This window comes from Sporothrix schenckii, assembly GCF_000961545.1.
Source record: "Sporothrix schenckii 1099-18 chromosome Unknown Cont41, whole genome shotgun sequence".
NCBI lineage: Eukaryota > Fungi > Ascomycota > Sordariomycetes > Ophiostomatales > Ophiostomataceae > Sporothrix > Sporothrix schenckii.
In genome coordinates, this window is record NW_015971142.1 from 2,668,544 (window position 1) to 2,681,023 (window position 12,480).

A 12,480-nucleotide genomic window follows, 5' to 3' on the forward strand; every position below is an offset into this window, starting at 1 on the left:
AAATAAAATTCTTTATATGCAGAATGCTCCCTTGTTGTCGTTTCCCCGATGGATACTAATTGTGTTCGCTTTCGTCTCCATCCTTAGTCTATGGTTATACAATAATTCGCAAAGTGAAATCCGAGTATGCTGAGAATTGAAAGGATGAAAAAAGGATACCAAGCAAAAGAAGCCAGGAAATATAACAACACAACCCCCGAAGTAAGCAGTCCATTCTCTACGGCTTCGGCGATCCGCGCTTCAGGCTTGACGACCCACCGCCGCGGCCGCCGCGACTGCGGCCCTGGCTGCGTCCATCCTGCGTGCGGTCGTCCGCAGTAGCCTGCTGTCCATGTGCTGGAGGCGTCGCTGTGTGCGTCGGCTCCTGCGCGTCCGGACGGCCAGGCTCACCGTGGTCATGGTACACGCCCGCGTCATAGTCGGCCATGTCCTCGATACCGCCATCGCCGTCGTCGTTATGGCCATCGCCATCACCGTCGATAATATCCTGATCGTCTTCGTCTTCGTCGCTGCTCGGCAGGTCATCCATTGGTACAGGCTGGCCGTCGAGCGCGACAGGTCTGCGCTTCTTCTCAAAGTCCTGCTTATGGGCCTCGGCCATGATCACACCAATGGACTTGCCCAGCGTGCTCGTGAACCGGCGGCGGAGGGTGCCAAAGTCGCTGCTGCCGGCTGCAGCAGCCGGCTGCGACGGACTGCCACCGCCGACAGCGACACCCGTCGACGTACCTGTGGCGGCCCCTTCACCAGCACCGGCACCGGTACCGGCCGTGCCCTCTTCGGCGGCAGCGGCAGCATTGGTCGGCCCGTGCTCCTCCTCAATGTCGGGCCAAGCGGCCGTCGAGACAGCCGTTCCAGCGGTGCCAGGCGTCGGCTGCGGGCTGGGACGTTCCCGGTGCTTTTGCTTGCTCGACCGAATACTGGCGCTGCCGGCCGCCGGTGACGTACCTTGCAGACCCGGCGCGGCAGTGTCTGTCCGGCGCACCGTGCCGCCGGGCGTGGTTTGCCCTTCGTCCTCCTTGTCGTCGTCATCGTCGTTGTCGGCATCGACATCTTGCAGCAGCGGATGGTGTGCCAGGTCGAGGGCGGAGTCAATCTCATGCAGGTGGTAGGGGAGAGGCACGTCGCGGGAGGCTTTGTACTGGGCGACGTTGGCGCAGTGTTCGTTCTCGACGCGAATCAGGGCCCACATGCCACGGCGGGCGACCTCGCCAAAGGACACGAAAAACGAGCAGATGGTATTGTGCTGCGCGTCGTGCGTGAAGATGGCGTAGAAGATCCAGGAGAAACGCAGGAGGGGATCGAGGACCATAATGACATAGTAGATCCAGCGGCGTTTGAGGGCCAGAATGTCGCGGAGCATGAAGTGGCGGGAGTCGAGCTGAACGAGGGAGAAATCCATAAACAGATCCCAGAACGACGTGTAGAAGCTGTTGATGGTGGAGAACGTGATGAACAGGGCCAGGTTGGTATGCGACTCGTGGATGCGGTACAAGCTGAGCATGACGTAGCTCAGGATGGTCATTGTGTACTTGCCGCCGTTGACTAAATGCGGGAAAACGTTACGGGTGTCGCGGTACCGGCGAAAGCACTGAAGCAGCCGCCAGATGGGCGGCAGAGTCGAGAAGAAGCCGAGCAGGCGCGAGTGGCTGGAGTTGCATTGTTGGGGGCTGTTCCAGCCGTTGGCGTAGAGACAGAAGAAGAGCTCAACATTCTAAGAAAGAGAGGTTAGCAGGCCGATACTACGAAGTGGGCGCAGATTGACAAAATATATACTTACACACATGGAGTAAACTAGGGAGCAGTACATATCTCCCAGGAAGAAGTCACGGAACTCGACGGGATACAGCCCTGCAAAGAAGAGGCGCCACTGATTGTGTTAGCAGGGAGTCAACGAGAAGACAAAGGGCCGGTGGGCAAAAACGAAACGTACGTGGGAGTAGAGAAACCACTTCCGGCTGCGGTGCCAGAGTGCGGGCGCCGGGAAGAACAGCAGGGCGATGGTGAAGCCGACAAGAATGACGGGGTAGTAGAGAAAAAGACGCGGGTTGGCAGCGTCGGAGAAGTTGAGCCAGATGAAGAGGCCAAAGACCAGAAAGAAGAAGCTGGGGAACTGGGACAGCTGGCGCCAGTCGAGATGCGAGCGTGGGTCAAACTCGAAGATAAACGGGTAGTTGACCTTATTGATCGTCCAGATGCGGCAGTTGATGCAAAAGAGCGTAAACAGGAACAGCATCAAAAAGTAGCCGCCGTAGAGCTGCATCAGGTAGCTCGTTTGCGTGGCAAGCAGCGGGTCGCCGGCAAACAACTTCTTCGCGCCATCCACGGTGCCCTGGATCGCAAACACGGCACCCACACCAATCATGAGGCCGTTGCGGAAGGCGCTGCCGGACTCGTCGCCGGGGCGCTTCGTCAGGGCACGCAGCTTGCCGACAGCGATCTTGTGGTTGCCGCGCTCAAAGTAGCGCGCGTACAGGTCCTCGACGGCGACAATGAGGTCATCCACCGCTGTGCTGTTGACAAACCAAGACCGGTTGACCTTGTCGTTCATGTAGCGGTAGGGCGGGCGGGCGTTGACGGCCTTGTCGTACTTCTTGTTGAGCTTGCGGAAGGCGGTGCGGTTGAGCATGGCGTACGACTTGAGCAGCTCAAGGCCGCGGTAAAACTCCTGCAGGGCCAGCTTCAGCTTGCGCTTGGCTGTGCGGTAGGGGATGTCGTGGTCGCCGGGCCGGCGCACATAGTCGCGGTGGCCTTCGACGCCCGGCACGCCCGAGCCGCCGCCCAAAACACGGTCCAGCATGCGCGGCGTCTGCGGCATCTTTTGCAGCGCTTTGGAGTTGGGGCCCGGCTTGAAGATCTTGGCGCGAACGGGTGCAATCCAATCTTGGTAGACGTCCCAGGTTTTGCTGTCTTCTCCGTCGCTCTGGCGCCCGCTGTTGCCGCCATTGCCGTTGCCGCTGCCGTTGCCCGCACGTCGTCTACGTGATGTATTGTCATCGCCCGACGCGTTGGGGCTGATTTCGGCCTCTTCGATACCGCGTCGTTTCGCACGCTGGATCTCGTCGATGCGGCGGTTGCGCATCTCGTGCAGCTGGTCCCGCAAAAGGGCCAGGCGCTCGCCAGCCTGTTGCTCCTTAAGCTTGTAGAAGGTCTCGACCTTGTCTAGCTCGCCATCCAAAAAGCGGAAGAAGTCGAGCTCGCGCTCGCGGACCTCGTCAAAGGCATGCATGTTGATGTCGTCCTTGTTGTCGCCGACAGTCGAACCCCCGCCGCCACCGCCCAACGGCCACTGTTGTGGCGAGGCCATCGAGAACATGCGGCGCAAGCGTTGCCTAGGTGTCAGATCGAAGGGCGAAGGGAAGGCCGAGCTGCGGTACGACGGAGCTGTCTGGCCACTGTGTTCACCACCAGCACTGCCTGCACCGCCTGCACTGCCTGCACTCGGAATGTTCGCCATTGTGGCACTCCGGCGCTTTGGCGGGGCCCGCGAAGATGAAGCAGCTGAAGCAGCTGCGGGAGCCCGGTTCTTGACAACAGAAGCGGGCGGTGCGGGTTCGTTTGTATTCGAAGGCACGCGCATGGCGGGTGCCGGCAGCTCAAAAGTGCGGGAGCCATCCGTGGCGATAGAGGGACTTCGAAGCCGGCCGGTGTTCGTGATACTGCCATACTGCCGTTGATCGACCGGCGTTGCTGTCAGGCTACGGCGCTCGCCAGAGCCGGCGTCGTTGCCATCGGGGCCGTCGTCGGTGGCGTTCTTGCCCGACCTGGCGTCGTATTGCGGGATTGTGGAGCTGGTCGTTTTGGACCGCCCGACCTGGCCTGGGCGTCTGGCATTGTTGCTGCTGCTCTTGTTGTTGTTGTTGTTGTTGTTGTTGTTGTTCCCGCGTTTCGCAGAAAACGGACTGCCCGGTGCAAACAGGTGCGGCGTCTGTCGTGGCGGGAGGTCACCGGAGCGGCGGAGGATGGGCGTTGCGTTGGCTCGGGAGATGGCGCGCGAGACGGCCTTAATGTACTTCTTGCCGGCCTTGTAGTTGAGGTACTTGATACGCCATTCTGCCGCCTGGTTAGCCATGTCCACGTCACTGCGGGCAAGTCACAGTATTGTCGTCGGCCATACCGTCGTCGGCCACTCACCTGGGACGAGCTCCTGGTCGAGCTCTTTGGCAAACTTCATGACTTCAGAAGACGCCGCCCAATTCGAGGCGGGCGATTCAACTGTCAATCAGGACGTGGGACGGGTGCTCAAGACGGCCACCATGGGTGGAATCGCGCGCAGCGGGACAGCTGTTGTTGATGCTAGGATGGCATTGGAGTTGGCATAGAAATGTAGCTGAGCAAGTTTGTCGACGAATTGGTCTCGGGCGTAGCATCCACAGCAGAGAAAGTCGAAAAAGGCTGCAAAGCCTCTTGCCGAATGTAAATTTCAGAGCGTGTGGAGTAACTAAGTATGAAAGAAGGTGCACACCAAGCGTCATTACTTTCGGTTGGCGCGAACTTCAGCAGCGAGGAAGGCGCGACCCGGACCAACCTGCACAAGGCAATTTCGGGAGCCAATGAGCAGCCGCCAATAGAGCACAAGCTCCATTTTTACTGAATATGGTGGGGGCATTCCTCTGCAGATTCACTAACACGCGGCAGGTGCATATCTCGCAATGGGCTGCAGGACGTGGAAAGAACGAAGGCCATTTGTAGATTGCTTTCACGCCAGTCTCTGTGGCCAATTGGTTTGATGTATTCTTTCGAAACACGAAAAGTCAACGTATCACGGACTTTATAATTTTTTTACTGCTAACAGCATGCACAGATAACTCGCTTTGGCGAATGGGGCGAACGGGGCGATGAAAAGCCTCACCGAAAACACATTCGGTAGGCGCACTAGCAAATTTTTCGAAAGGAACGTCGAGAAAAATATTTCAATATTGGCGATTTTCAAGCATAAAGATATGGACTGCAGATATTCCAGTGCAATATTCAGGTTGACGTATAGATAGGTAGTAACGTCCCATGAAAAGAGGCGTTGTGTATATTTCTTGAATTTCTGAATCAAATTGTGGTATCTTTGGTATCGCATCTAATAAGCAACAGCATAAAGGGGGGAAACAAATCAAAAAATAAAAACAAAGGGACATCAAGCCCACCACATATTCTACAAAATAATTAACGAATAAAAAAACATCATATCATAATCCAATTTCTGGATCGTAGTCGCCATCACTCGATCCTTTGTGTGCGCCATACGCCGCTCTTTTGTCATGATTCTTGTAATCAAGGTGGTCCATGGTGGCATCGCCCCTCTGTTCGGCCGTGATCCGTTCTGTGCTGCCAGTTGTGGACGCCGGGTCAATACCAACGAGGGTGGCGAATGGACGGCGGCCGGCCTGAGACACACCGTCGCTTCCGACAGCAGTACCATGAGTAGCAGCTGCACCCGCTGCACCACCCGAACCCACGGGAATGTCTCTGTCCCCGAGGCGGTAGGCACCCGAGGTGCTGCGGCTGCGGCGGCTGGACATGCCCCAGGTGTCAAGAGCAAAGAGGCGGCGCAGCAAGGTCCAGCAAAAGGGAATGTTGGCGACCATGACGGCCGTGCTGGCCTCGCCATTGTACCAGATGAGAAAGACGAGGCTGTTGGCGACGGTGAAATTGTAGTAGCGGTTGAGGATGGCGACCAGGACGACGAGCAGGCCGAGACTGAAGATGCCACACAAAATAATCTTGCGCAAGAGCGGTAGCTTGGCGCGGGCAATCATAGGAACGGGGACGAGGAGCATGAGCAGGTCGGAGGAGACGTGGAAGACGGTGACGGTGATCATATGGTGGAGGTAGGTTTTGCACTGCTCTGTTGGCGGTGGCGTTAGTGACAAGCAGGACACATGTGTGTACAGTTTCGTCTCCTTTGGTTGTTTACACTCACCATGTCCTTCCGGCACCGGAACCGCCCAGTAGTCGTCAATGGGCCGGCACCAGACGCCCAAATACAAAATTTGGACGACGACGTAGCCGACAGCACAGTAGATGGCCACCACTTTGACAGCAAAGGCCTCGGTGAGGCCCGACGTCAGGCGGCCATACAGGATCAACAAACACGCCTTGACGAGCCAGACCGTTGCCATCATAAATTCCTCGAGGGCCAGCAGCATTTTGCTGCCCCATTCGGCGTCGCGGATTTCTGCGGGGGACCATGTGGCGATCTCGGCGTCGGACGCGTAGTTGCTGCCGCTGATGCCGACCTGGTTGGAGCAGACAGTGACGCCCGTGAAGGTGAGGACACACAGAGCCATGAGGTAGTCGTCGAGCTGCAGTTTGCGCCAGCTGCCGAGGGCGAGGCGGCGGGACAAGAAGCGGGCAAACACAGTCGCCATGCCAATGCTCCAAAGCGCCCACGAGCCGGGCAGAAGGCCGGGGAGGTGTTTGGCCATCGTGTCGTGGGGGTCGAGGACGACGGGAAGGTGTACTCTTGTCGTCGTTTAGACTTCAAAGAGGACGCCCATCGTGGGTGCTGATACGAAATGCACAATTTTCGAAGTGTTAGGCAGTAAAGTAAAGTCGACAAATGGCAGAGTTTGCTGTTTCAGAATGCCTCGAGGCAGGATCATGATGTGAGTGTGGTGCCGAGTTCATGGCTCGAGCGTATGTGTCGGCAAAGGGGTAAACCGGCCGCAACGAGTATACATATATCGAAAAGGCTGAGGTACAATGCTCTCTTCCCTCTCCATCCAGGCACGAGGCCACCATGACCATCCCACACCTCCTTTCTCCGTCGACTCCACTCTCTCCCACACCGTTGGACACAGATAAAAGCAAGGTACGGAGTTCCCGCAAAGAGTCAATCCTGGTTCATCAATCACACGTCAGGCCGTCAAGAAGAAGGAGGGAGGGAGGGGGGGGGGGGGGGCGATGGCTGTAAAAGAAGGCTTTTTTTGTTAAAAAACACCTTCTTATCTGTGGCAAATTCCCTTACAATCAGGGGTACTCGTCCCGACTCTGGGTTTGGGACGTTGGCTGGCTTGATAGACGAAATCGACAGACAAAGCGGTGCGGGCCAGCCTTATCTTTGCTCGGTCTCACAGAACGGAAAGTGGTCGCGTGTGGACTCTCAGTGAACTCGCTGGCCGCCGCGCTCCGTTGCCGTTTGCGTATTTTAACGAGCTGTTTCCCAGAAACAGACGGCAAGGATGTTTCTCGGTAACAAATCAACTTTCAGATATCCCGTGATCGTCATGTACGTCGCATACACATATACAGCAGCAACAAATGATAAAAGATATATAGCCCGCATCTCGTCCGCTGCAAAGGCGTGGCTTGATATGGCCGTCAAACAGAATAGTGGGATCATTGCTGCCATCCCAGCAGCGCATGCCTAAACAGAACAGGGGTTTGCGACTGCCCATCGCATCAGTCCAGGACTCACCCGTGTCCTTCGTGCGAGATTGATTTCCTCGTCAAAATACTCTATCTCGCCCCCACGTTTGTTCAATGCAACAAAAAAATGTCTGCCAAGACGTTGCGCTTAGAAAACCAGTATCTGAGACATAAAGCACAATCATGGAATAAGGCCCCCGGGTGTGCAAAGGATATCGGAAGAAGGAATGCTCGTCAAGGTGGCCAGGAACGTCGTTGCCAAGACGTGGAGTGATTGTTTCCTGACATCTCCATCTCACCCGCCACTCACCCGCTCGTCTACCACAACGTGCCACAGCAATTTCACACTGCCGGGCCTGTCAGACAGTTAGCTCCCGCTTCCCTTGCCGACCGACGCCTAGCCAAAAGACGACAAGACATAAATTCGGAATAAAAAACAGGATAGAATGTGTGAGTGAAATGCTAAACAAGAATCTGGTGGTTGTTTCTGGTATGTGTTGGGCCCTCATCTGGGTCTGTATGCGGTATATAAAGTGTTACATGCAGGTATGAAAAAGCCTGTGTCTATGCGTCATGAGTCTGTGATTTCTGTTCACTGGTATTGTTTCTCCCCAACAATGCGCCGCTTTCCGTCGTTGACGTCGTTCTCGTTCTGTATGGTCTGTTTATGCGGCCTGTATGCAAAAGCATCGCGGTTCGCAATGGCGCCTTCTCCTGCTCACCGCCCCCGGCCCAGGCGCTCTTCGTCGTCGTCCATCAGTTCATACGCAGGCCGGAAGGACATGGGCGTGGATGCACCGCTGTGGTCTTCGGCATCGTGGGTGCTCTTTGCCTTCTTGGCGAGGACCGGGTTTGGGCGGGTATCGGTGGTGCCGCCGAGGGAGGTGAAGCCGCGGTTGTAGAGCTGGCAAAAGGGGATGTCGAAGTGGCGGATGAACTAGAAAAGGTTAACAAACGACCGGCGACAAACGGCAAACGCAGCAAAGGGCCCCAAGACGTACAGCCCAGATCTCGGCATAGTGCCAGTCGATGACCGGGTGGATGCGCATAAACTGGGGCCACCCGGCATCGGTCGGCGTGAAGTGGGTGAGGAGCTCTCCGTGGGGATCGGTGCGGCGGGTGCCCATGAAGATGGCCTGGACGGCCGGGCGGTCGGCGAGGTAGGCGTCGAGGGCAGCGCGCATGGGCAAGGGATAGCGGGCCAGGTCGAGGTGGTAGTCGGCGGTGGACTGGTCGACAAACTCGTCGACCTCGGCGAAGGGGTCGGGCGGGACAATGTAGATGGCCTGGAAGGGGCGAGGTGCCGTGGACGCCCGTGGTGACGTTGCCGTTGCCGTTGCCGTCGGCGGTGGCAGTGTCGGTTGTGCCGACGTCTGTGATGTCGGCGCAGTCGCGCGTGTTGCTGTCGATGCTGATGTCTGTGCCCCCTCGGATGTCTTGCCCGCAAGCACCGCCGGCTCATTGACCACCGGCAGACAGGCCAGGATCAGGATCAACAGCACCAGACAGTCCTTGCCGCCATTGTACGACAAGGAGATCTGGTCCAGAGTATAGCGACGCAGGGCCTGCTCAACGACAGAGACGGAGATGCGGACCTGGTTCTGCACGTTGCGCAGGATCTTTTCGGAGGCGGGGATCTCCTCATCCAGGAACGCCAGGACCTTGTGCCGCAGCTTGTAGCAGACGTCTGGGAAGTGGTGTGCTTGTGCTGCTGCAGCAGGTTGTGACGACGCCAGCAATGGGTGTCCGTCGCCGCTGCCGGCGCCGTTTGTGTGGGGGCCTATGCCGTTGGGACTTGTTCCATCGCCGGCCGACGGCCGGCCGCTGGTCTGGTCCGTCATTGGTCGGCTGATCGGATGGTCGGATGGTTGGTCGGCGAGGCGTCGCAACGACGGGTTGCTGTTGGTTGTTGGCCGCTGAATGTCACAAGCAAAAGCAAAAGGTCCCGTTGCGCCGAAATACAGCACCTGGACGAAATGGCAAAACCCTTTGATCAAGCACAGCACGACACAAAAAGGAAGTTAAAAAGAAAGTTAAGCCGCATAGGACTAGCCAACCGTGCGACAGGGACAGACAGTCTGGCGGTTATTGGATTTGCTTTGTTCGTTGGCTTGGTGGCCTCGGTGGTCTTGTCATTTGGTGACAAAAACGCGGCCGTGGTCGGGGGAAGTGGGATGCGTGGGATGTGGGGGAGTCGGGATGCGCACAGTTCAGGTCTCACAGGCAAGAGGCAAGACCGAGACAGAAGGCGATAGAACATTTGGCGGCAGAAAACGATCCCCACACACTAGACCAGGCCCAAATAGTAGCCGGTTTCGCCTGTAAGAGCACCTGCCCAGCCGGACAAGCGCGGGCTGGCAAGCGGAAGAGAAAAGAGGAAAGAGAAAAGAGTTAAGAAGGAGAATGCGCTGCAAGGAAGGAACGTTCCAGAGACCTTCCGTAGCACGGTGCTGGGCGCATAAAGTTGACATTCGAAAGAACACCCCGCGCCGTGTCCGGAGAAAGAACTACCGACCGGAGTCAAATTTCGCGTCTCGTGATTACTTCAGCTTGTTTGGCAATGGCGTTGTGTGACAGACAGCCAACTGAAAACTTGAGGACTGGGCGTGTACGATGCTCTCGTCCGATGTCAAAAGACAACGAAATAGTTTGGTTCAGCCTGCAGGCCAGATTCTTGCGCCTACCGCTGGGTTGGTTCGGATTGTGTTGGTGTTGCCATTTGGCTCATGGTGTGAAGGTGCGGCGCGGGTCCACCACGAGCTCTTGCCGTTTACCGGGTAAAACAAAAAGAGACAAAAGATTGGACAAGGCAGGGTCCAACGAAAACGTCCAATTTGCCATAGAACCTCATGTATCTGCCGACTCGTCTACTTGCATCCTACTGTATGGTCCTCTACTCTGTTTTTGCTGACTCAAAGGATTAGAACAAGCCCCTCGGGTATGGCGTAATTAAAGCCTGAATGCCGAGACCTGAAGAGCCGAAACACCGGCATCGCTGCGTGGCATAATAAGGCACAAGGTCGACAGTGGAAGTTGGGCTTCCCCAGCGAGACAGTGGGCGGTGTGGGGTACTAACGCCCACAAGAATAAGAATAGCGCCATGAATCATTCCCCATCATCATCGAATGTGACATCTATGTCTAGTTTGAAGGCCAAGGTAGCTCACGTAGTCAATCGTGTTTGTATGTTTATCAAAGGATTTACTAGATCGGTAAAAATAAGATACAAAAAAGGTGTATAAGAGTATACATAGCATGCATAAATACAATAAAATGAAAGAAAGAAAGAGTAGCAAAGGAAACAAGCTGTTATTCTCGGCCGCGCTGCTCTGCATTTCCGATTGGGCACACTGGCAAACAGCCCTCAAACACCATCGTCAAATCCCTGCAATACAGCAAGACTGAAGAATACGAGCAAGGCTTCTTGGTAAAAACCTGCTGCTTGCCCTGTCTGTTATCGGCTTATCCGTCAATGGCGCATGGCGTATCCTTACTCTTCATAGCAGGGCGACTTCTGCAGATCAGCCGCTCGCCTGTGGCGTTAGATTGGCGGTGCATGTCGCCGGCGTAACGTGCCAGTCGATGCGGATAGTCAACGACGTACGACATACACGGCACAAGGCTTTACGAGCCCCGCAAAGGGCAAAAAGAAAAGCACCACAGCTACAGCCGCAACCAGAACGGCATCCCCCGAAACACAGAGCAACGGAGACGGCGACCTGCAGTAAGACGCAGGGCTTCCCATTTTGTACGAGCAAAGGGTATGTGGATGAGCGCGAACCATGCCAACCCCCCGTATCCTTTGAAAATCGCAAAGCACTCCGTATGTTTTTCCGATGTGCGCCTACGGTGACCGCTACCGCCACCGAAAATAGCCTCTGTGAGGAATGTGCCCCCTGGCTCCGACGATCGTCTCAGTCTCACGACGGTCCGCCGCCTAAGCTGTGTCTTACTATTTTTGGTGACGTGCGAGCGTGGGTGGTCGGTGTGTGGACGCTCTCCTATATTCCTGTCAGGATCATCCTTCAGCATTCCAGACAATGACCTTGCCGACCGGCAGAACGGTCCATCGTCCTGGACAAGCATCGTCGCTCAATTCGTGTATCTTGGAACAGGCACGCAATGGCGCCTGTGAAAATGCATGACGTCTTATGCTACATGCGCTGCGACAGTGCAGCCAGGGCAAAGCGCCCGTACCAGGTTCAAGAGACTTAACAGCGCTGTTATTGCATATGTCAGTGCAACGGTCTTGACCTTGGCCAGTGCATGAAAATCGCCGACGGTAGAACTGACAGACTCGGAGCAAAGGCATCTCTTTCATCGAACCATTTGTCGTATCCTGTGCCCTAAAGAAAACAATGTGCATTTTGATGAATGGGATTGAGGGAGCCCGTTGCGCTTGACGTCAATCTGTGTTTTAGTGTCTTGGGGTGGCTAAAATCTTAAAAACGTTGGATACGAAAAGATGAGATCAGGGGACCTCGATGCAAAAGAGGACTCCCACTGGCCATGGGGATAAGCAGGTACAAATTGTACACGTTCCTTTCAGGTGGACACGACTAAAAATCGCCGAAAGCGCGCCGGGGCACCAGTTTTGCCTCCGGGTGGGCAACGAGACGCGACATGAGAGTCGAGAGAGGAGAAGGAGAACCAAGAGAAGAGACTGTAAAATCAAAAGCACGGAGAGCCGTGAGATACGAGTACGAAGGGGCCCACTATTACATATGCCGAGTCTCTCGCTTCTTTCCAGTTCCGTCCACTGAACTGAACCCATGCTTTGAGACAAAACCAATTGACGGGCAGTTTGACGCGATGAGACACGAGCTGAACGTTTGCGGGTTCAAATTCAGGACTGGAAGCTAAGGGGAATGGCATCGAGAAAAGGGTTGTAGGCAAGACAAAAAAGAAAGAAAGAAGAGAAAATGAAATAGAAAAGGCAGCTTGAAAAAAGAAACAAACGCCAGGGTCCAGCGCACTTAGCGCTGAACAGGACCATCATAGCCGGACTGCGTTGTGCGCTGTGCACGCTGTTATGTATTTGCTTCAGGGCACCATGCTCCCTGTATTTCAACGCACAGCCATTAGTCCAGTCTCCTAGTCAACCTTGTCTCGTTTTGTC

General features: G+C 55.7%; 3 protein-coding genes across 3 annotated transcripts; all 3 read right to left on the reverse strand.

The window, feature by feature from the left end:
- Positions 1-217: 217 nt before the first annotated feature.
- On the reverse strand, positions 218-4,174 carry SPSK_06897 (signal transduction protein Syg1; the record flags this gene model as incomplete). The annotated part of the gene is made up of 4 exons (XM_016733569.1): positions 218-1,714; positions 1,781-1,870; positions 1,934-4,053; positions 4,135-4,174. The coding sequence occupies 4 exons, from the start codon at positions 4,172-4,174 to the stop codon at positions 218-220; spliced, it is 3,747 nt and encodes a 1,248-aa protein (XP_016591203.1).
- Positions 4,175-5,180: 1,006 nt separating this feature from the next.
- Positions 5,181-6,419, reverse strand: SPSK_07612 (uncharacterized protein; the record flags this gene model as incomplete). Its single annotated transcript, XM_016734271.1, has 1 exon — positions 5,181-6,419. One exon carries the CDS (start codon positions 6,417-6,419, stop codon positions 5,181-5,183), a length of 1,239 nt encoding a protein of 412 aa, XP_016591204.1.
- A 1,535-nt stretch (positions 6,420-7,954) lies between these two features.
- On the reverse strand, positions 7,955-9,203 carry SPSK_07602 (FAD synthetase; the record flags this gene model as incomplete). The annotated part of the gene is made up of 3 exons (XM_016734261.1): positions 7,955-8,036; positions 8,085-8,299; positions 8,364-9,203. 3 exons carry the CDS (start codon positions 9,201-9,203, stop codon positions 7,955-7,957), a joined length of 1,137 nt encoding a protein of 378 aa, XP_016591205.1.
- Positions 9,204-12,480: the final 3,277 nt, after the last annotated feature.